General features: G+C 38.7%; 1 protein-coding gene and 1 pseudogene across 49 annotated transcripts in view; one reads left to right on the top strand and one right to left on the bottom strand.

Moving 5' to 3' along the window:
• Window positions 1–24,962, top strand: part of LOC147348250 (uncharacterized) — an 888,338-nt gene that overhangs the window by 29,667 nt on the left and 833,709 nt on the right. For 35 of the 49 annotated variants that reach the window (XM_086366824.1, XM_086366823.1, XM_086366796.1 and 32 more), the window contains exon 2: window positions 23,207–23,263. The exons of 13 other annotated variants lie outside the window; for them this stretch is intronic. In XM_086366824.1, the coding sequence (XP_086222950.1) occupies window positions 23,207–23,263 (57 nt within the window). Of the gene's footprint in view, window positions 1–5,142; window positions 5,214–23,206; window positions 23,264–24,962 lie in introns of all 49 variants that reach the window. One more of the 49 variants, XR_015151291.1, reaches the window with a different exon arrangement.
• LOC147348253 (small ribosomal subunit protein eS25 pseudogene) lies at window positions 6,905–11,972 on the bottom strand (annotated as a pseudogene).

Raw genomic sequence — 24,962 nt, 5'->3', positions numbered from 1 at the left:
CTGATTTTTCTCATTAAACGCCTTCCTTTGGTCCCTGTCTCTTTCACTAGAGTGTGACATTCCTTTGGTGGAGGTAGTGGTTTAGTCACTAAGTCATGTCCTACCTTTTGCATTCCCATGGACTATAGCCCACCAGGCTCCTCTGTCCATGGGATTTCCCAGGCACGAGTACTGGTGTGGGTTGCCATTTCCTGCTCTAGGGCATCTTCCCGACCCATGGCTTGGACCACGTCTTGAACCCATGTCTTGAACCTGTGTCTCCTGCTTTGCAGGAGGATTCTTGACCGCTGAGCCACCAGAGAAGCCTGAAACGCCTATAGCTAAGGGCTATCTTTTCTCTGACATCTATGTTCTCACCTAATTTTCTGAATATCATCAGATGGGGCATAATCATAATGATGGACATTTATGAAGAACATATTCTGGAGACAGTGTATCATTCATTGATTACGTCTTTCAATTCTCGTTGACTGTTATTATACCCATTGTGCAGATAAGGAAATTGAAGCAACAAAAACTAAATAGAAGCTAGAGAAATGCTCTGGACTAGCCATAAGACTCTAGAGGATTGTGCTGCCTTAATTGCCACTGACTTGAATTGTATATCTTTATGTCTGAAGACAGGACTTGGCTTAGTTGCTTGGAATCAAGATAACCTCCTCTGTATTAGACTTGCACTATAACCACTTTCTGAAAGAAAGAAGATATCTTTAAGTTGATTTCTTGGTTAGCTAGTACACTGTGGGCTCCTCTCAGTGTGACATTCAGAAATGTCCTGCCCACTATGTGCGGGGTGAACATTTTCGATATCAGGCCCAGAGAAGAGTCCTGGACAGTCATGAAAGAAAGGATTTGGGTCCATGAGGTGCCATTCAGCCCACGTGGTGGGGTGGAGAGGGCACAGATCTCATTGGTTCTTTAGAGATGCAAACTGAGACTCAGAAGTACTTCTCCAGAGAATGTTTGAAATGATGCCTGGAGCAAAACCAGATTATCCTATTCATGAAAAATATCTGTTTTCTAAAACCAAAGCTATTTGATTTTTAAATGAATGATTGAAGTCCTCAGTCAAAGCCCTTAGGTGCCTTTGGGGGATGTTTTGCAGCCCCTAACCTCTAGTAAGTTTTTTTATGTTTTATGTTGTGATATATGGGGAAACCACAAACCTGACTCTAGGGGCTAACTTTTCCTGAGGCACTGCTTTTTACTTTGAGAATCATGTAACCATCAGCCCGTAGTTGGTGCACGTTGTATAAGATTCAGACTGTACATGAGTGAAACCTAAGAGTTGCTTGTCCTTGATCTCCTCTTTTCGTCCCTTTTTCCAATCCCTGGTGCTTTTCATCTCCTAAGTAGGTCTCAGTTGTGCCAGTTCCCTGCCATCCCCACCAGCAGCTCCTTGATGAGGTCACCACCATTATCTCTCACCTGAACCAGTCTACTTTGCCAACAAAGGTCTGTCTAGTCAAATCTGTGGTTTTTCCAATAGTCACATATGCATGTAAGAGTTGGACTATAAAGAAAGCTGAGTGCCGAAGAATTGATGCTTTTGAACTGTGGTGCTGAAGAAGACTCTGGAGAGTCCCTTGGACTGCAAGGAGATCCAACCAGTCCATCCTAAAGGAAATCAGTCCTGAATATTCATTGGAACCACTGATGCTGAAGCTGAAACTCCAATACTTTGGCCACCTGATGTGAAGAACTGACTCATTTGAAAAGACCTTGATGCTGGGAAAGAGCAAAGGCAGGAGGAGATGGGGACAACAGAGGATGAGATGGTTGGATGGCATTACCGACTCATTGGACATGAGTTTGAGCAAGCTCTGGGAGTTGGTGATGGACAGGGAAGCCTGCGTGTTGCAGTCTATGGGGTCGTAAAGAGGTAGACATGACTGAGTGACTGAACTGAACTGAACCTATCTAATAGCCTCAGACATCTTTTCTGGACTCCTTTCAGTCTGTTCTCTCTGTGTGTATGTGTGTGTGTTTGTGCTCAGTTGTATCTGACTCTTTGCAACCCCGTGGACTATAGCCCACCATGCTCCTCTGTCCATGGAATTTTCCCAGGCAAGAATCTGGAGTGGGTTACCATTTTCTCCTCCAGGGGATCTTCCTGATCCAGGGATCAAACCCACATCTCCTGCATCGGCAGATGGATTCTTTACCACTGAGCCGCTTTGGAAACCTGTTCTAGAGTCTAGATCATCTCAAAAAGTGGATATGCTCATGTGAGCCTCCTACTCCCTCCCATCCTTGTTAAACACCTCCAGTGCTATTCCACCTACTGATCTTAACAGACAAAGCTCCCTCATATGGTATGGATGCTCCGTGTTGTCTGGCATCTCTGCTCTCTCTCAATCTCTCCTCGATGTCTCATCTCTACCCCCGTGATCTCATTTCTCTTCTCTGCCTTTAGTCCTACCTTCCTGCCAAAGGGCCCTTGTCATTTCTTCTTCTTGCTCCCTGGAATTCTTGTCTCTCTCGAATAAAGTCTTAGTCATCTTTCGGATTTCAGCTCAAGTGTCTCCTACTGCCAGGTTGGTTTAAATCTCATTTAACCTGTCTTAAGACCACATACCTTGTCTTTGTAGAACCCATCGCAGTGTACACTTTGTACTTGTTGCTGTGAATCAAGTTAAAACTATGTGCATCATGGTTAAAAAGGAGGTTCAACACCCATTTAGGCCAGTTACCAGTGGTGGAATCTTGGGCCACACTAATTTCTTAATTTTCCTAAATTTCTCTTACCCTCAGTTTCCTCACCTATAAAGTGTGGACAGTGATAGTTCCTAGGTGGTGTTGTGAGGATTAAATGAGAATATATATAGTAAGTGCCTAGAATACTAGTAAGTACCTAACCACGGGTATTAATGTGGCTGCTAAAAGACAAGTATAAAAAGCATTCCTCTGGTACATAATTGTGGGATGAATGAATGCATCTAAAATTATCATAAAATTGCCAGAATTTTTGGTTCAAAATTGCTTTTATTGAAAGTGGGCCAACTTTATTCCAACTTTGTGCTCTATTTTTCCAGAAGGGGGCTAGGCAAGAAAGTGTGGATGAATTGGGATAAACTATTACCTGCTTCTAGGGGCTTCTCGGTGGCTCAGATGGTAAAGAATCTGCCTGTGATGCAGAAGACCTGGGTTTGATCCCTAGGTTGGGAAGATCCCCTGGAGGAGGAAATGGCAACCCACTCCAGTATTCTTGTCTGGAGAATTCCATGGACAGAGGAGCCTGGTGGGCTATGGTCCATGGGGTTGCAAAGAGTTGGACATGACTCAGCGACTAACACTTTATTGCCTGCTTCTAGGAAAACTACTCAAAAACTTCTTTAATTATCTTTATGAAGAGCATAGTGTGTATATTTCCATTGAATTTTACAGCTTTGCTTACTGCCTTCTGGTTCAAACCCTCACTTCCTTCTGATAGACCCGTAATCAGGATGGCTTTGTATTGGCAAACACTGGGTAGGAAGGCCAAAGTCACTTATACTAAAGTGTTTGCAATTACTGTAGCAAATTGAAACTCTAAATACAATTTGTGTCGTTAACCTCTCAGGGATTATATTTTTGACTTTCTCTTGTGTGACATATATCCGGTCACATATTCATTGTGAACCAGTGCTTAAAATGCATAATCCTCAAAGGTTACTAGCAATTATTTAAAAGACCCCATATTCATCTCAAAACCCAGAACTGGGAGATAAGGTTTACAGAATGGCTGCATAGGACACTGGCATAAACAAACCATTTCATAGTTCTTAAAATAAAGTACTTATGGAGCACAGTTTTATCTACAAAGCTTGAGAAATGAATTTATTAATCCTCACAACATCCCCTGTATTATTATCACCACATAATAAATATGGATCAAGGGGTTGAAAGGTTAAATCGTGTCCCCATCCCTGCCCCTATAGGGAACTTAGTATTACTTTTTAATTGAGTTGTCTGTTTTGTTTTCCATCTCTAAGTTTGTGTCTCTTTTGCCAAATTGAACCATTTGTGGATATTTTTGAATATAGAATTCTTGAGTTAATCTTGAGACTCAAGTCCAGGTCAAGTTAGTGTCTTGCTGAATCCTCTTTGGAAAGTGCAGGGCTTATGAGTCATTGCTTAAATATATATTATATATTTTTTCATGTTCTTTTCCATTATGGTTTATTATAGGATATTGAATATATTTCCTTGTGCTATACAGTAGGCCTTTGTTGTTTATCCATTCTCTATATAATAGTTTGCATCTGCTAATTCCAAACTCCCAGTCCTTCCCTCTCTCAGCACCCCCCACCCCCTTGGCAACCACAAGTCTCTTCTCTTTGTCTGGGAATCTGTTTGTATTTCATGGAAGTTCATTTATATCATATTTTAGATTCCATGTATGCGTACAGAAAATAGTATAATGAACTCTCATATCTCTGCCACTGTGCTTTAGAAATAAAATATTACCAGAAAAAGCAGAAACTCTCAGGGTCTTTGCTCTTACCTTGTAAAACACCTTACTGTGAAGTGTGACAATGATCATTCCCACATCCCATGTCTATCTTTATATTGTACTGCATACATATGCATCTCTGAATAGTATAGATTATTATGTTACATGTTTTAAAAGTTTATATTACTGACATCATAAGGTATATATCTTTCTGCAACTTGTTTTTTCTTTTTTTTCCTCAGTATTTTATTTTAGGAGATTTCACCCTTGATATATGTGGCTCTGGTTCATTTTCATTGCAGTTTAATATTTCACTCTGATTATGCCACACTTTTTAAACAATTTTTGTTGATGTTTAAGTGATTTATATTTTTTGAATATAAATACTGCTCCTATAATGGTACTTACAAATATTTATATATGATGTGAGACATTTCTAAGATATATTACAAGGAAGGGAATGTAGGATCAAATGGTATCGATATCTTAAACTGTTATTAACTATTGCTTTTTCTGTAGAATGTTATACCAGTGTGCACATTAATAGTGTATGAGAGTTCTGACTGCTCCGTATTTCATTTTACTTGGTATTGTCAGATTTTTATGTCTGATGGATTTAAAATGATACCTTTTTATGTTTTAATTTTTATTTTCCTGATTACTACCAAACAAAACATCTTTGTAAGTGTCTTTTTGTAATCATTTAGGCTTTGTACTTTGGAAATTGCCTGTCTGTAGCTTTTGTCCATGTTTCACCTGGATTTCTTTTTATTGATTGGTAAGTGTTCTTTATATATTCAGGATACCAACCATTTGTCAATTATACATTTTGCCAATATTACTCATATCTTCTTTAAGCTTGTTCTTCAATGCGTTCAGGTTAAAATTTTCTAAAATTCTTAGCATGGAAAATACAAACAGGTAATTTTGCCTCCTTTTCTCCTAAATTTTTATTTTCAAACATTTTGCACCTCTTATTTATGCTTTGGCACATAAGCTTCGTCCCTTCAGATTCTTGCTTATGCTGTTTCCTCTGCTTAAAGTGCATGTAACTAACTGCTCCTTGCTTGGCTGACATCAGTCTTGACAGCCCAATCTTTCAGAAAGTTTTTGCCTCCCTGCACCATGCCTTGCATCTGTCCTTGCACCGTGCCTGCCCTGTGCAGACTGGGGAAGAACTTTTAGGTTTTCTCCTCCCAGAAATAATTATTATGAAGAAGAAAATAATATCTGATGACTTTGCCACCTAGTCACCTAGTTCTGGTAACATCTTCCTGAATGGCCTACCAAAAACACTTGTCTACAGATTTCAGGTCCTATATAAATATTCTAATTAATTTAGCCTTGGCAGTATTTTCATTGAATTCCATATCACCATGGTCTTTTGGACCTGCAACATTGATTCCAATTTTCAAAGACACTTATTCAATTGAGAGGAAAGAGCTCCAAATGCAGATATGGAAGTCTAGAAAAAAATTCCACAGCTATTTTCCTCCATTCTTTACCAAATAGCTATTCCAAATGGAGCTTATCAAACAACTTTCTATTTCCTACCTAGTGTGAATCTGTATTTGGGATACGTGTCAGTTTACTCTGTTTTCTTTCTTTTATGAATGACCAGGACCTGCACTGGGACATCTATTATTGTGAAGCTGGGATTTAACCCAACTAAGGGGAGGAAAAAGACCCAACACACCAAACTGTGTATTATTTACACGTTTCACTATTTAATTTCCTGTCTCCATTACACAGATTTTAGTATGCAGATTATTTGCCCAACAGGATTTATCAGTTCCTTGTTAAATCATATTCTCCTCAGGGTACATATTGTTCATATTTATAAATTCTTATTAATTTCAAGAATCACATTGTTTAGCCAACAAAATTATTACAGCTTTGATGAAGCTTTTAAAGTGTAACATGTAAATCACTATTTTCTCACTTTCATAAGCAGCTGAATTTTTGATCTGGTGGATTATTATGGTTTAGAAGATACTTAGTCTTAGGGAAAATGCACAAGATGGTGCAGTTGTGTGTAGATGAGGTTATTTAATTAGAACTGCTGTTAATGACAAATTGCTATCACTCTAGCTACCCCTCCTCCAAATTGCCTTTCTTAAGTAGATAAATGAGCAGCGCTTCCCAATGTTGTTCTAAATACGATGGGACTAATATTTAAAGCTATAAATGCTACAATAACAAATGACAGGATGGAAGAAGTAAATGAATATTAAGTGTTTATAATCACTTGTTTTCTAAATTGCATCTTGATTGTGTTACCTGGGAGACTATTAGGGGGAATGTTTAATGAAAAGAGAACTTAAGGAGTTTTAAAAGAAGATTTTAGAGTAAAATAAAATAAATATGTCTTCATGTCTTTGTGACAAAAAGGTAATTTTTTATGAGTTATCTTTTTATTTAATAAAGCTTTTTCTTTTTTTTTCAAAATGTAACATCGGTGGGCCCTGTTCATGCATCTTCACTAGCAGCTGGGGCATCTCCATCCTTGGTGTTTCTGGCGTGAATTACTTGAACTCTGTGCTTTGAAACCAGTTTAATAAGTCCTTTACTAAGGGGTTCCTGAAAGGCTGCCCTGGCCAGGGAACCACGGATCTTCAGTCTCTCAGAGACGACAGCTAGAGTTATAAACTTACAGTTGGGAACTTCTCTACAGAGTTTTGTCATATTTGTTTTGTCAAACAAGACTAGGTTATTGAGCTTGTCCCAGACTTTGCCTTTGGACTACTACTACTTTTTGGGGCTTACCACCAGATTTTTTCACTGGAAGTTTGTCTTTCTTTACCACGTTTCCAGCATGTTTCTTCTTCTTGTCCTGGGCAGCATAGTGAAACTGGGAGAGCAGCTGCAACCCATTAGTTAGGTTCTTATGTGAGACAACAAGCGTTGTCTACATAACACGCTCATGCCTTGCTAGCACTTTATATCTGAGTAGTATCTTACTTTGCCTTTTCCAAACATTTAGATATCCATTATTGCATCTTTTCCTTCCAGTATCTCTGGGATGATAGAATGCCTCATTTGACAGAGGAAAAAACAGACCAGAAATGGTTATGTGGCTTGAATTAAACTGAAAACTCAATTAATAACAAAACTAAAATTATAATTCTATGGTATTTAATGCCTTCCTGCAAATGTAAAATGGAGAAGATGGAAAAGTTGACTACTGCTTACAAGTCATGAGAATTTATAATACAAATTATGAAGTTCTGGCAGCTTTCCAATGCTAGAGTATTAGAAATAAATGATCAGTTTTCTAATTACAGACATTGGTTTCTCTCTTTGATGTATTTTCAGTATTTCCTATATGTTCTGAAATTAGGTCTTTGCCTTCAGAGTTAATATACAGCTGAGACCAGTGAGCATTCAGTTGAGGTGAAATGCTGTTTAGTGATTCTATAATTAAGGTGATCAGATCTACAATTTTTATTACTGCCATCAGCATTTCATCTTTCTCTGCTCCTCTGTCTTCTTAGTAATGATAAGGTAAGAACCAACCTTCCCTGATGGCTCAGGGTAAAGAGATGGTAAAGAGTCTGCCTGCAATGTGGAAGATCCAAGAAACAGTAACACCTCTTAAATCAGTGGCCATGTGCTGCTATCCAGAGAATGTAACTAAATCATCATGAAACTGCCGCAGATGTCTGCTCATCGCATGATGTAAAAACACTTGAATCTGCCATCCAAACACTCTGTTGAAATTGTCAATGTCTAATGTACTGACATGAAAGTTCTATGAAATTGGAGGACTATTTGTAATCATTTCTGTAGGTGCCCCTGGAGTTTTTTGGGAATCTGAATTTGTATTTTAGTGGAAACGCCCCTGGAGAAGCATCTCCTTTTCAGGTCCCTACCTTTTTTCCAGATCCTTCCTCTGTCCTTGATCAGTGAGCTGAGGGCTCTGTTACACAAGGTGAATTGGGCAAAGGAGGGAGAATCTTTTCCTGTTTCTGTATGAACAGCTCCAAGTTCAAGCTCATAGTCAGTGGGCTTGGAGAGAAAGCTTCTGGTTGAAAGAACTGCACCTTGTCTCTGGTCTCTAAAAGCTTGCTAAGTGGTCATCAGGAGGTGACCACCTCTTTCTGGTCATCAGGAGAAAATGGGCATGTGGACTGAAAATTAATGTGTCTATTTGGTTGTTCCTTAGACTTTTGTCAAAGGTTTATCTTCTCCTATGTTTGATTTGGCCCTAAGCTCACTCTTTCCCCTCCCTTAAGTACTATGTGTATCTCTGTTGAGAGACACTGGTTAAACAGAAGCATGCCAGCTGCTTTGAGGGCCAGTTTGGAAAACTTTGGACCAAAAAAGATTTTTCTCTTTCAGGGATCACAAGCTGAAATGCATAGTGAAATAAGAAACATAAATTAGTAAATCAGGCTGAGGATGACAGTAGATGGTGATAAGGGCTATGACAAACTGGCCCGGCCTCATCTAAAGGCATGGTTTGGTCTTCACTCAGCTTCAGCAAATGGGTGTTTTCTTGAAATGCCCATGGTTACCTTGAACCTCTGATTTTATTCATCAGAACCTAGAAATCTTTTTATGTGATAGCTCTTGGTTGAACAAATAAAAATAAATAAATAAATCATCTGGTAGGCCATACAAAATATGCCATGTTGCAACTGCTTTTTTCCATAGGTATTTGGAAACCTGGTTGAGGGAGGGAGGGAGGGAGGGAGATGAGCCAAAGCCCATGGAAAACCTGCCCAGTCAACATATTGTTTTCTATACCTGTACTTATGAAGTCATTGCAGACTAAGAGATTTCCTGCCATATAGACATGGCAGAGCAAAGCCTCTTACCCCAGTGTATGCAGAATTTTGCACACCTCTGTGTTTTTGTGGGGAAAATGTCCATGACATTCTCAATGTTATGACAGTCTCAAAAAGTCTGTCAACCGAAAAGATTGTGAGTCTCTTCTGTCCCATCCTTGACAAGTTTGTCTAGTTTCTGCCTGTTTCTCTAGGGACAGGGAACTTACCACTGTGCATTCCTGTTAGAAGCAGTCTGAAGATAGGAAACTTCTTAATAGCAAATTTTTTTTTTTTCTCAACCTTTTTGTTATTGGCAGCTGAAAAAGCCACCTAATCTTTAACTAGGAAAGTGCGTTTGAAAAAACAGTCTTAGAAATTAAGAGGTAGCTATAATTTCCTGTAACTATCACCCATTCTTAGAAAAAATGAACATTATTAAATTGTGATAGTTACTAATGGAATTTCTAATTCTTTTACAATTAAGGTCATTGAATCTTTATGTCTTGACCTTCATTCGGAGACGATTTACATGAAAATAAGGACTCCAAGTTTCCTCGTGTTCCGTTGACTCATTTAAGCTTTTTTCTGTCATGATTTCTAGAAATGTGAAACTGGAAATGATACGAGCAGCTGTGGTAGAATGGAAGCTCTTAAAGTCAGAAGATATTGAACTGATACTTCTGCTGCTTATTCAGTATATGATGGGAAACTGGAAGTATTGGTTTCCTCTTTTGAATGTGCGAGTCTGATAAAGTCTCTGCAAGTAGTGTGAAAAACAAATATGAACAGACAGTATGTCATAGTGTAACAAGAGTGTGGCCATGCATAACCCGTAGCATGCGGCCTGTGGCGCCCCATTGCCAGGTGAAGGTTTGCTGTTGCTGTTGCTCAGTCACCCAGTCACACCTGACTCTTTGCAACCCCATGGACTGCAGCACTGCCAGGAAGGTTTAGTTCAGTTCAGTCGCTCAGTCATGTCCAACTCTTTGCGACCCCATGGACTGCTGCACACCAGGCTTCCCTGTCCTTCACCAACTCCCGGAGCTTACTCAAACTCATGTCCATTGAGCCAGTGATGCCATCCAACCATCTCATCCTCTGTGGTTCCCTTCTCCTCCCACCTTTGATCTTTCCCAGCATCTGGGCCTTTTCAAATGAGTCACTTCTTTGCATCAGGTGGCCAAAGTATTGGAGTTTCAGCTTCAGCATCAGTCCTTCCAATGAATATTCAGGACTGATTTCCTTTAGGATGGACTGGTTGGATCTCCTTGCAGTCCAAGGGACTCTTAAGAGTCTTTTCCAATACCATAGTTCAAAAGCATCACTTCTTTGGTGCTCAGCTTTCTTTATAGTCCAAATCTCACATCCACACACGACTACTGGAAAAACCATAGCTTTGACAAGATGGACCTTTGTTGGCAAAGTAATGTCTCTGCTTTTTAATAAGCTGTCTAGGTTGGTCATAGCTTTTCTTCCAAGGAGCAAGCCTCTTTTAATTTCATGGCTGCAATCACCATCTGCAGTGATCTTGGAGCCCCCCCCCCCAAATAGTCTGTGACTGTTTCCACTGTTTCCCCATCTATTTGCCATGAAGTTATGAGACCGGATGCCATGATCATAGTTTTCAGACTGTTGAGATTTAAGCCAACTTTTTCACTCTCCTTTCACTTTCATCAAGAGGTTCTTTAGTTCTTCTTCACTTTCTGCCATAAGAGTGGTGTCATCTGCATATCTGAGGTTATTGATATTTCTCTTGGCAATCTTGATTCCAACTTATGCTTCATCCAGCCCAGCATTTCTCATGATGTACTCTGCATATAAGTTAAATAAGCAGGGTGACAATATACAGTCTTGACATATTCCTTTCTTGATTTGGAACCAGTCTATTGTTCCATGTCCAGTTCTAACTGTTGCTGCCTGACCTGCATACAGGTTTCTCAAGAGGCAGGTCAGGTAGTCTGGTATTCCCATCTCTTTTAGAATTTTCCACAGTTTATTGTGATCCACACAGTCAAAGGCTTTGGCATAGTCAATAAAGCAGAAATAGATGTTTTTCTGGAACTCTCTAGCTTTTTTGGTGATCCAACAGATGTTGGCAATTTGATCTCTGATTCTTCTGCCTCTTCTAAATTCAGCTTGAACATCTGGAAGTTCACGGTTCATGTACTGTTGCCAGGAAGGTTACCTTGGGACTATTAATGGTCATACTCTGCCACTGGTTGGCTTGGTAATGGGCCCCTCCCCCAAGTGAGCATCTGTCAAAGAGTGAAGGTGAGTGGTCCCACTCAGCCACTGGTTGGTGCTACAGTAGGCCCCTCCCCCAAGAGACCAACTGTTAAAAAAGTACCTACTGGGCTAGTCTGTCAACAGTCAGCACAGCTGTGGTCCTGAGGTAGAGAGTGAGGTAAGAGATGGGTCCTGGCCTTCTCCCTAGCTCTCTAGCTCCCCTGGCCCCTGGCCACTGGGTGAGCTGAAGGCCCAGGGAACGGGATGGGGGATGTGTCCTGCAGGGTTCCAGAGCCCCTGCCAAGTCCGCCCACTAGCCAGGCCCAGACCTTGAGGCCATGGTGAACCTCTCCCCCATCCTTACCTCTGAGGCCTAGAGGCAGCAGTTGTCTGCTTGGAACATGGTCTGTGGGACTTGCCCCCACTGTGTGGGCAGCCTGAGTAACCCGAGGGCCTGGAAGGTCCTGGTTGCCTGACTCCCTCAGCAGTGGCGGGGCCTGAGGACTGGCCCTGAGGGAGCTGCTAGCTGAGATCTGCATTCTCTCAGCCAGGACCTGGGCCTCAGAGGTTAAAAGTTGTGCCTTGAGATCCTTGCCCTTTCTTGTCAGAACAGAGAATAACTTTTGTTTGGTGGCGATTTACGGGATCATTTGTGCCCTGACCATGACTCACCTCAAGAACAAAGGCTCTCACAGCAAGAACTTTGCAGGAACTTACCATACCCCTCCCTCACCTTTCCTATGAAAGGACTTTCCTGAAAGCTTTTGGGGAGTTTGGGGTTTTTAAGGCAGGAGCCATCCATCTCCTTGCAGGGCCCTCAGTAAACCTTTAACTGTTCGCAACTCTGACGTGTTGGTGGTGTTTGGCCTCATGGTGTGTTGGGCACAGGGATTTCATTTCACCAACTGTAGGAATCATCAAAATCCAGATTTTATTGGCTGTGGAACTAAGTACTAGTTATTTAACTTTTCTAAGCCTCAGTTTCCATATCTGTACATTGAGAAGTAAACAGTGCTGGCTTATAGGAATATTTTAACTGTTAAATGAGAGTGTGTGTGTAAAGAGTTCCCATAATACCTGACATACAGTATGTATGTAATTAATGTTGGCTATTAATGTTTTGATGATGCTGATCAACGTAAAAGCACTGGGTAAAATGTAACATTTAAAACTATTGTGATCACTCAGACCTTTTATTTTCAGTGTGGAGACGAGGGTATGAGCAATCCCATGGTAGGAAGAGCTGGGTCAGGCTGTATTTGGAAGCATGAGGAACCTTTAAGAAATGCCAATTATACTTTGTGGCACGGAGCTTAAAATATTTTTAGAAAATCTTTAAAATAAACAGATACATTGAGAAATAAAATGAATTGTAAGGAGTTTTTGGATGCAACAAGAGTTTCACAGAAATTTTGGTAGTACATCAAGCCATATGCCAACACCTTGGGTGCATATCTTTGACTGTGGGTGGGTTGGAAAGCCTGCTTTCCAGGTTCCTGTTTTTCAGATATGGGGTCCCAGTGGGAAATGATCTGACAACTTTATGATCTTGTTCCTTTCAATGTGAATTACTGGGCAGCAGACTCTTTGCTGTAGGTTCTCAGTATCCTGAATCACATGATGAGTATATAAAATAGTGATTATGTGTGGATTCAGAGAAAGAGCAGGAGGAAAAAGAATCAATATTGCAGAAGTAAATAAAAATTTGTCTGCCCAGGAGAGTGGGGCTTCCCTGGTGGCTAAGATGGTAATGAATCTGCTTGCAGTGCAGGAGACTAGGGTTCAATCCCTTAGTGGGAAAATACCCTAGAGAAGGGAATGGTTACCCACACCAGTATTTTTGCCCAGAGAATTCCATGTACCGAGGACCCTCATGGGTTACAGTCCATCGGTTTGCAAACAACTGGACATGACTGAGTCACTAACACTTCTCTAGGAGACTGACTCAAACACTTGTCAAAGTTTGTTACTAGACCTAGAATCTCAGAGAGATTCTTGACAGAATCAAGGGAAATGGAATCCCAGTGAAAAAGATGAGGTGAAATTCTAAGGACGTGATCTTTCCTTGGACTAAGTCACTTTGCTTTCCCACTGTTTAAGAAAGAAGTTATTGCTTTTATGCTTTGTTAAAGGTAAAAGGAATATAAAACAGCAGTTATTTTTGCCACTGGCTTGCCTGCCTTTGTTTGGGGGTGCACTATGGCAGAACAAAGGTCTTTGTTTCAGAAATTACGAATCAGAGGAAGCAGTCTGTGTATTGCATAATTTATACACAGTACTTGTATATAGAGAGTACACAGAACTGTTTTATTGGGGGATTGAATATTTGAGGGTTAAGAGCACCCCTCCCCCTGAAAGGACAAAGACCCTGACGTGTGGCTGCTCCCTCCTCAGTATTTGAGTGGCATATCGAGATCTTTCCAGCTCGAGGTGCATAATGTACTGTGCAGGCTGACTCCCATGTGGAAGAGAGCACACAACTTCCTTATGCATGAGGCATTTTTAGCAAATTGGACCCCATTTCAATCTTGATGAAACTTGATGACATTTCCAACTTACAAGTGCACAAAATGAAAAAGCAAATTTTTAGCTATTTATGTGTCAGAACATCAAAAGCTCAAAAGCCATAATTAAGGGTGTCAGTGTGGCAGGAAGACCATATTTCTCCTCTTTTCAGGGGTCTTCTGGATCTCCCCTCAGAGGTTATAGACAAGCTTCTCTTTCCCTTGAAGACTTGAATCAAACGGTTTGGATTTCATGAGCCCCACCTGGGAAGCTACCACTCAACTTCCAACCCTGTCATGTCCATATTCAGTGTTTTTCTTCATTTTTTAATGAGAAGAGGAATTTTACTAACCACTAGATAGCTGGTGTTCCCCATTCCTGAACAATCTTTCTGTGCTGCTTTTTGGAAAGCTGAAGGCAAAATGTAAGAAACAGTGATTTGATATGTTATTTAGATTCCTTTTTAATTTTATGTTTATATTACATTCAATTAACTTTCAGGTTTTCAATCCTACTAAATATACTAAACTATGTACCCATTTAATAAATAGATGGACATAATATATCCAGACATAAATATATGTCCAAATAAATGGAATCAAATGAATATTTAAAATTTAATAAATATCCATTTAAACATTTGGACTGGAGCTTCTAAACGTCCATTGTGTATATTTGTTAAAGTGCAGATCTGATTCACTGGGTCTGAAGGGTATACTGATATTCTGCATTTCTAATAAGCTGCCGGGTTGAACCACGCTGTTGGTCTCTGGCTCACACTTGAAGTGGCAAGGCTTCACATATCTTTCTAACTAAGGGATGAATTTTAAAATTCAGCTGTGGTCATTATGATGATCAACAGGTGCACTTGTCTGGGATATACATATTTTGGTTAAGAAAGCCTTTGAATTTTATAGCAGAAATATTCTTAAAATTAATCCCTAGTCCTGCTGCTGCCTGTTAATGATTCACAAAAATCCCTGCCTAATAAGAGCTATTTTCCTAAGAGCTCACATTGAATTGCAAATAGTACATACAATCTGAGTGACATCCACAACTCACTTATGTAGCCCGAGCTGCAGATAGAGCAACTTCTCTAAGTGCTGGATCCTGTTTTGTGCCGTGCATCCTCTCGAGGGCTGCGTGGAATCACAACATTGCATAAGGCACATATCCGCCACCAAGAAGCTTAAACTCCATTGTAAGTGGAGTGAGGGAGACACAGTGTATATGCGTGAAAAGTAGCATGAAATGGAGATTATTTAAGGTGATGTAATAAAGACCCAAATTAAATGTCAATTGAGTTCAAGGGAAAGAAAGAAAGCTCCTCTGATGGTGGAGCCCCAAAGAATCCTTATGGAGAGGGTAGCATTTGAACTAGGACTTGAATTATGAGATTGGGTATGTAGAAATGAGGCTGTGAAGTGTGGACTGAGGTGAGAATATATTATAGGGAGAGAAAGCTTGAGAAAATAGATGGTAGGAAAAGTAGCATATGTGTCATAAACTGGGAATAGTTTCATTTTGGCTGAAATGCGGATTTCATGCAGGGATTATGTTTGACAGTATCCTTGGAAACGAAAGTTGGGTTTACAAATGGAATGACCTCAAAATCCAGTGAAAGATGTTTGGGTTGAATTTTAGTAGTCACTGGGGAGCTGTTTTTTAACCCAAGCCACTTATTCTTATTTCCCTTTCAGAACTTCTTTAGTCTTTTTCATTTGAACTATTGTGTGTGTGTTTGTATATGTGTGTGTATGTGGGCAAATAGATGCTCTAATTGTTCTCAAATATTTTTTTTTCTTTTTTAAAAATTATCAGTTTGAGATAACTCAAATTTGAAATAACAACTCAAATTTATTTTGATAGTCTGTAAATAAAGAGATTATGAAAGGAAGGGATTTGTCCTAGGAATCAACAGGATATGATGGATGGAAAGAAGGATCCTATGCACTACCTTTTGAGGAGTGACTCTGTCTCATAAACCGTAGTGAAGGGAGAATCCAGAGATGTGGAGTTTAGTTGGGAATTATTTGGATTTATGCCTCTTAAGTTGATGGCATCCTACAGTATGTTGGTAAAATGAGAAGGACAAAATAAACCTGGGGCATCTTCGTGGATCATCAGTTTCATTCGATCATAATTTTACTCTACAGTATGTAATTTAAAGTCTTTTAAAATATTTTAGAAACAATTGTATTTATCCTTTATACCAGTAATTAACAATAGTCTAAAATCAATCAGAAGTATCATTTTAGATTTAAATGTGTTTATCTCTAATTTTTTACATGTTGATGTTTACCCATGCTGGTTGTGATAGACTATTCTAAGAGCTCTTTCTCAAATACACACACACACACACACACACACACACGAAATTTAAGAAGCATATTAATCCCTCTGAATTCTCAGTTGTTCGTTCCCATTTCTCTTATAGAACTGCTGTGTCTTCTCTTTGCATAGTATGGAATCCAGCCACCTTATACGTCCCAGGTTTAGGTACTGTACATTCAGCCACACGTAAAGACTAACTTAGCTTCATTCCATTTCAGTTCTAATTTTCCCATAGAGAGTATCTTTTTGGCCCAGCTTGGATCAGTGGAAACAAGGCTGTTGAGGACTTGTTCTTGTGGAGATAGGAAAGAGGTGGTGAAAGGCAGTTCCCAGAGAAAGAGGAAATTATTGTTTTCTGGCATTTCCTGAAGAAATGCCACCTATCTGTAGAGTTGGAAGGATGTCCTTGGGTCTGGCGGGACACCTCTACCAGAGCATAAGAAATTAGTAAATAGGAAGAAACCTTCTTTGATCAAGTTTAAGACCCTCTGAAGCCATTTGCTCATAATGTCCTTGGCTTTCCTGGGGACCTCTACTCCTCATTTGATCAAAGTCATGTCTCTTAGTTTAACCTCACTGATGAATCACCAAGCACTGTGCTATTGATCTGAGATCTTTATATAACACTGTGGTGTGTGGACTTCTTGGTCTTATAATACAAGGAACAGAGTTAATGAAGGAGTTTTTCTGACCTCACATGAGAACATATGGATAGGCTGGATAACATTAATGATAAAACATTTTATAGCTGAATTAAAAAGAAAGATGGGGGAAATATCTAGGTTCCAGGGATTTATAGAGGCAACTCTATCCAGTGTAGTTAGCAGGATAGCAGTTTGTATATAATCTTTAATGACAAGAGGCTGGATTCTTAACATTGATGGGGGAACTTAGTTTAGGCTCCCCACCTGCCAAAACCCCAAAACTATACCATGGAGTTGTTATTATGATACATAGTGCATAGAACTCCCATGGAAAAATAATCTTAGCTGGAGCTCTGTTTGCAGTAAAAAAAAAAAAAAAGGAAAAAGACAAATCATGCAAGGAAATGAACTATTAATAGAATAAACTGATTCTACAAACAGAAGGATTGACACTGAAATGAATCTGAGGTATAAGAAGGTTTTATACAAGTAAGTTTAAGTTGATTAAAGACTTCATGAATGAGGAGGGACTGTATAAATTTAATAATAGGCAATTTTGATTTTAAAATCAGGAGTTACATAAAAGAGGAATACAGTCCTATAATAGACCTCAGTGAGTAAGTAAAAAAGCAGATTAGATATATGGGAGGTGAATGGTAGGGAGAGAGAGAAGAGGGACTTACAGACATTATAGCAGTTGCTATCCTGATGGATTAAAAAAATTGTAAAATAAGGTAGAAACATTAAAATATATGGCAGAGAAAATGAGACAGTCCAAGAAATTTACTGGATTTTCTAGAAGGAAATAATATAGTGATTGGGAGGTAAACTATATTATATTTGGTTGATAATTTTAAGTGTAAGTGAAAGACATGGATCTCCTGATTGAAGAGTTACAGTGAATCCTAAGCAAGGTAAATAAAAGCAAATCAACACCTAGAAACAAATAAATTGTGAAATGCCACAGATAAAGTGAAAGCCTTATAAAGAGGTAGAGAGAAAAGATAGATTACTTACAAAGGAGCAGTGCATTCACTCAGAGTCAAATTCTCAGCAGTAGTAACAAGTGTCAAAAAAAAAAAAAAAAAAAAACAACCCAACCACTAAAATACCTGCAAAGTCCTGAGGGAAATAATTATCAAATTACAGTTATGAATCCAGGTCATATGCTACGCAGGAGTAAAAGTGGTAATATAAAGCATGTTTCCCTCATAGAATCTTGCCAAATAGTAACCAAAAGATGGGCTTCAGGAAGAGGAAATGGAACCTCAGGAGGAAGGAAATAGTGGAACAGAAGGAGCAATGGTGAACCAAGATGTGGGAAATGGTGGGAGTTACCTAAACGGATATTGATTTGAGGGTAAAGACTAATATGATAAAGAGTGTAAAACAGCATCAAGCTGCCATATTCCACAACAGAAAAAAAAATGAGTAGAATTTAAGTATTGTTGGCTATATCTTAAAATTTTCCATGCTTTAAGATAGCATGGTAAAAATTTAACAAATAATTTTCTTTATTTGGGAGGGACAAAAAGAAATCATGGTAAATATTTACAATTTGCAAACTATAATGGGAGAAAGAAGGACAAATATTTTAATAACCACAGTTCACGTAAATGAATCAATTTGCCAGTTGATGGTCTGATATTTATGTTGGTTTAAAAAATTCCAGTTATATACTCTTTCAAAAGAAAGGTGTTGAATACAAACACAGTTGGACTTGATCTCTTTTTAATCTTTGAGGATCTTAAGAAAGTCACTAAAACTCCATTTTCACAATAAGGGTTGCCAAAACTCACACACACCCATATTCTGGGGTGCCTTCTATGAACAAGAAATAATAGCAATTGAACATGGCTGGATGTAGGATTCCAAGTATTTTAATGTTTTATGATATCAAATTGAAGAACTGCTGGTTGGTGTTTGCCACAGGATTAGTTTTCACAGATGGCTTAGAGTAAAGCATATGAAGGGACATATACATCTCCTTTCCGAACAAAATGGACACATATAACAGCATATGGTAGAGTTCTTTTAATTAGGAAGTTTTACTGCACCATAATGATAAAACAGAAATTTAAAAGGCATGAAGACTTTAATTATCTGTGATTATGGTATGACATAACTCTCTTGTTTTCACTAAATCAACTTCCCCATGCTATTAGGCTGCTGATATTTTGATCATGTACATAATTCTTAAAAGCTAGAGTAAATAATAGGCCAGGTTATATTCATGTAACTGCACACAAGCCAAATTTACAATTACCAAAATCAATATATATACAGAGGCAAAATTAGATGAACTGAAAAAGCAGGTTATCAAGTCTCACTAAGTTTTTATCTCCAGACATTATTATTTATATTTTACTTGACCACTGATTCAACTAATGTAGGAAGAGCTGGCCCAAGGGATTTGATCTAGCATGCTCATAAATGAAAAATGATATATATGAGTTTATCTCCTGCTGTGAGTTTTGGAAGTGAGATGTGGTACTCTGACACATTATTATAGACTGAATGTTTGCCCCCCCGACCCCATTCATAAGTTGAATCTCTAACTCCTAGTATGATATTTGGAGATGGGGGTCTTTGGGAGATAATTGTGTTCAGATGAAGTCATGAAAGGGGAATTCCCATGATGGGATTTGTATCCTTAGAAGAAGAGGAAGAGAGATCAGAGCTTCTCTTTCTTTGCCCTGTGAACCCCTGGTTAGAAGCCAGGAAGAGAATCTTCACCAGGGCCTGAATCTGTCAGCATCTTGATCTTGGACCCCCATCCTCCAGAGCTGTGAAAAATAAGTGTCTGTTGTTTTAGCAACTTTGTCTGGGGTATTTTATTTTAGCAGCCTGAGCTGACTGAGACAACAGGGCTCCCTGATGAGGTTGGAATCAACAGGTAGATCAAATTGGAGGCACCAGTTCATTCATCTCAGTTTTATACCCACCATAGGAGATTGTGGGAAGAAGAATTGAACCTTGAGTAGCCTGTGAACTCCATGAATCTAAATCTCTGACGTGTGCTGGTCTAGTTGTTTATGTTCCTGATGGGAATGTTTAAAACCAGATCTTACCTTATATTTTGTTGAGTGTTACAATGAGTAGGTTACCCTGTGTTTCTCAACTTATTGGACTCTCAAGAGGAATTGATGGGACATCTAGATCCTTTTTTCATAGCTGGATGTTCCTTTTGACCTCAGGTAGACAATATTGGGTAATCTTCTTTCTCCAACTAAACCTCTTTGTAAATACAGAAAAATATAAATAAAAATTGAAAGGGAAGTAGTCAAACATAAGTTGTTGATGCAGATGGGCATCAAAAAACATGAATCAAAGGCATTTTTAGTAACTTTTGTATTTAGAGTATTTGTCAAGGCACTCATTTAAGCTAAAGTGGGTAGAAGTCATTTAGTTTCACAAAATGCCCACAAATACATTTCAGTGCTCATGGGTGCCTCTGTTTAGTGTTTTTCTCATTCATACCTCTTAGCCAAAAAATGAAGTCAGGGAAAAGAAGAATTTTTTTTTAGAAATCAAGACATTGGGAAAAGATTTTTAAGACAATATCTTTGACAAAGCCAAGTAGAAATGATGAACAGTGATCTCTGAAATAAAGAATTTAAATAGTGATTCAAGTAAAATATGGAGTTCAAAGTATCACTATATGTAAAGATGTTAATTATGCAAGTGGAGATTTTAACTAAATATTCAAATTTGGTTTAAAAGTAGGCTTACTTTAGGAGATTCTTCCTTTTAATGCTGGCAGGTAGTGCTTTATTTTCATGTTTTTGCTGAACACTTTCATAGTCACAAATGATAATCTTGTCATATCAATGAAACTTATGTTAATATTTCTCTAGAGATAGGGAGTTTTCCAAATTTGCTGGCATGTTGAGTGCAGCACTTTCACAGTATCATCTTTCAGGATTTGAAATAGCTCAACTGGAATTCCATCACCTCCACTAGCTTTGTTCATAGTGATGCTTTCTAAGGCCCACTTGACTTCACATTCCAGGATGTCTGGCTCTAGGTCAGGGATCACACCATCGTGATTATCTTGGTCATGAAGATCTTTTTTGTACAGTTCTTCTGTGTATTCTTGCCACCTCTTCTTAATATCTTCTGCTTCTGTTAGGTCCATACCATTTCTGTCCTTTATCGAGCCCATCTTTGCATGAAAAGTTCCCTTGGTATCTCTAATTTTCTTGAAGAGATCTCTAGTCTTCCCCATTCTGTTGTTTTCCTCTATTTATTTGCACTGATCACTGAGGAAGGCTTTCTTATCTCTCCTTGCTATTCTTTGGAACTCTGCATTCAGATGTTATATCTTTCCTTTTCTCCTTTGCTTTTTGCTTCTCTTCTTTTCACAGCTATTTGTAAGGCCTCCCCAGACATCAGCAGTGGCCACAGGACTAGAAAAGGTCAGTTTTCATTCCAATCCCAAAGAAAGGCTATGCCAAAGAATGCTCAAACTACCACACAATTGCACTCATCTCACACGCTAGTAAAGTAATGCCCAAAATTCTCCAAGCCAGGCTTCAGCAATATGTGAACCGTGAACTTCCAGATGTTCAAACTGGTTTTAAATTGCCAATGTCCACTGGATCATGGAAAAAGCAAGAGAGTTCTAGAAAAATATCTATTTCTGCTTTATTGACTATGCCAAAGCCTTTGACTGTGTGGATCACAATAAACTGTGGAAAATTCTGAAAGAGATGGGAATACCAACCACCTGACCTACCTCTTGAGAAACCTATATGCAGGTCAGGAAGCAACAGTTAGAACTGGACATAGAACAACACACTGGTTCCAAATAGGAAAGGGAGTATGTCAAAGCTGTATATTGTCACCCTGCTTATTTAACTTCTATGCAGTGTACATCATGAGAAATCCTGGGCTGGAAGAAGCACAAGCTGGAATCAAGATTGCATGGAGAAATATCAGTAACCTCAGATATGCAGATGACAGCACCCTTATGGTAGAAAGTGAAGAGGAACTAAAAAGCCTCTTGATGAAAGTGAAAGAAGAGAGTGAAAAAGTTGACTTAAAGCTCAACATTCAGAAAACGAAGATCATAGCATCTGATCCCACCACTTCATGGGAAATAGATGGGGAAACAGTGGAAACAGTGTCAGACTTTATTTTTTGGGGCTCCAGAATCACTGCAGATGGTCATTGCAGCCATGAAATTAAAAGATGCTTACTCCTTGGAGGGAAAATTATGACCAACCTAGACAGCATATTCAAAAGTAGAGACATTACTTTGTCCACAAAGGTCCGTCTAGTCAAGGCTATGGTTTTTCCAGTGGTCATGTATGGATGTGAGAGTTGGACTATAAAGAAAGCCAAGTGCTGAAGAATTGATGCTTTTGAAGTGTGGTGTTGGAGAAGACTCTTGAGAGTCCCTTGGACTGCAAGGAGATCCAACCAGTCCATTCTGAAGGAGATCAGCCCTGGGTGTTCTTTGAAAGGACTGATGCTAAAGCTGAAACTTCAATACTGTGGCCACCTGATGTAAAGAGTTGACTCATTGGAAAAGACTCTGATGCTGGGAGGGATTGGGGGCAGGAGGAGAAGGGTACGACAGAGGATGAGATGGCTGGATGGCATCACCGATTTGATGGACATGAGTTTGAGTGAACTCCGGGAGTTGGTGATGGACAGGGAGGCCTGGCGTGCTGCAATTCACGGGGTTTCAAAGAGTTGGACACGACTAGCAACTGAACTGAGAGATAGGGAGAGAGAGAGCAATGAAGAACAGAACCGTGCAAATCATAAAGAATTATGGAATCAAATATACAGTGCTGGATTTGAAAGAGATTTAATTTCACATGAGACCATAATTTCTGTTGATGCAGGTCAACTTTGACAAGATTGGAGAAGATGCCTTTTTACTTCTGATTATTCATTACAACAATTTGCTAGTCATTAGCTCCTGTTTCTTAAGGGCTTGCTCTGTGCCAGATGCTGGTCTGAGAGTTTCAGATATGTTTATTGCCTTAGACAGCTCAGAATTCATGAGATAGCTACTATTGCCATCTCCACTTGCAAGAAAAAGAAATAGAAGTCCAGAAATGTGAAGTTAAAGCTTTTTGGTAATTGATCAAGCATGAATTTGAACCTATGTCTCTTAGACCTGAAGAACCATGCATGTAATTGCTACATTGTGCGTGCTAAGTGGCTTAAATCATGTCTGACTCAGCGACCCAATGGACTGTAGCCCACCAGGCCTCCTCTGTCCATGGGATTTCCCAGGCAAGAATAATGGAGTGGGTTGTCATTTCCTCCTCCAGGGGATCTTCCTGAGTCAAGGATTGAACCTGCGTCTCTTAACATCTCTTCACTGGCAGGTGGGTTCTTTACCACCAGTGCAGCTGGGGAAGCCCATAATAGGTATATTGCTATATTAGTTCTACCTAAATTCCAGCAGTGAAGGGCTTTTCAAAATGGTTTTCTAAATAAAAGTTAATACTACAACGATTCTTCTTGAATAATTTCATGAAAAAGATTGTTCCTCTAATATCCATGCATTGATACATACTTAATTATGTAAATTTAATTAAACTCATGAAGAGTTAGGCATCAATATCTTATCTAGAGAGGCAGTGCTGAAAGATGCTCCTTAAGAAAAAATGTGGATTCTGTTTATTTTGTCATTAAAGTATCTGTCGTTGAAATAAACCTGAAGCATTTTATAAAGTGGCATGATTGAAGGTAATAGATGTGGCTGTTAGAAGGTATTTCTTATCCCAGCTGAAACAGGGTTCACAGATACTGGGATTAATTCACTTACTCTTGCCCTAATCTAGTTTCCTATTACAGTGGAGAAACAATTTCTTTCCTTAAACACGATCTGAAACAAACAAAAGACCCAGGAACTTAAAATAATTGTCAGAAAACACTGAATTTGACATGTGCCTTCACAGTTTCCACAACATTGCCATCCCAAACATGTTGGCTTTGGTTTGTGAGATAAATTGGTGATATCTGTTGGAGGAAAAGTTCAGATTTCTGTGTTAACTGAACTCAAGAACACTTCCCATAAATATTCTGAAAGTTTGTATTATAATATGTTCTAGAATTCTGAACACAAAGTGTTGCAGTCACGAGTTTTCGTTGAAAGAGTATTGTACAAAGCTAGTCACCAAGTTGAATGTGTGACTCTCCCTTCAGTTTTAAGACATGAAGATTAAACAAATGTAACTAAATTCCTGTCTAGAGAAAGAGTGAGGAGGTAGATTGAAAAGAATCTAACATTTATCTGAGCACAAATATTGGAAATTATTGCTAAGGGAATATAGAAAGTGACTAAGTTAAATATTTTCAGGTTCAATGAGAAAGGCATTGCTTTTTTTTTTTTTTTTTAAAGAAAACTGTTGCCTTTTTTTAAATATTTGTTTTGACTTAAATTATTTTCTATAGTTTTGCTGTATTCTATGTAATTTCCAATAAATGATGTATTTATTTATGTGAAAAGTAAGATTTGCTAATGCAAAGGTAACATGAAAGACTTTTTACTACCAATTTTCTAATGAAAATCAATGACATTTTTTTTAAAATTTGGTTCTAGGTTTCATTTGCTTAAAATGAAAAATGTATTCTTAAAACTAAATAAAAAATATCATATTATCAGTATTTCTGGCAGCAAGTGAATGAGGACTCGTTCTGAATAGATCTCTCTGAATGGCTGCTCTATAACTACTGTGTTTTGTTAGAAAAGTATATTAAAAAGTAGAAACAGCATCATGAAAGAAGAAAAAGGATAGAAACAAAGTATAAAATATGTAATCTTTTAAAAGGACTTTATCAAGGAGAATCTTAGTGAAACTTTAAATGGGAAAGTCACACAATCCTAAGACTTTCCCATTTCCTATTCAATGAATAATTTACTTTTTAGATGAGATTTGCTAACATTATTGCAGAATAACTGTAATTGAAAATTATTAAAGCTCCATCTTTATTGCATTAAAAATCCTTGCATTTGGTGTTTGACCAGGTCTGCCTCATCATTAAGAGTTTTGAGGGAAAGCAAATGTCTCCCAAAGAATA

The sequence above is a fragment of the Bos grunniens genome, chromosome 22 (genome assembly GCF_055505025.1).
Source record: "Bos grunniens cultivar Pamir isolate PY7600 chromosome 22, Bosgru_T2T1.0, whole genome shotgun sequence".
In the NCBI taxonomy this organism is placed as follows: domain Eukaryota; kingdom Metazoa; phylum Chordata; class Mammalia; order Artiodactyla; family Bovidae; genus Bos; species Bos grunniens.
The sequence above is the reverse complement of the archived record's forward strand: the minus strand, read 5'-3'. Positions and strand labels throughout refer to the sequence as shown.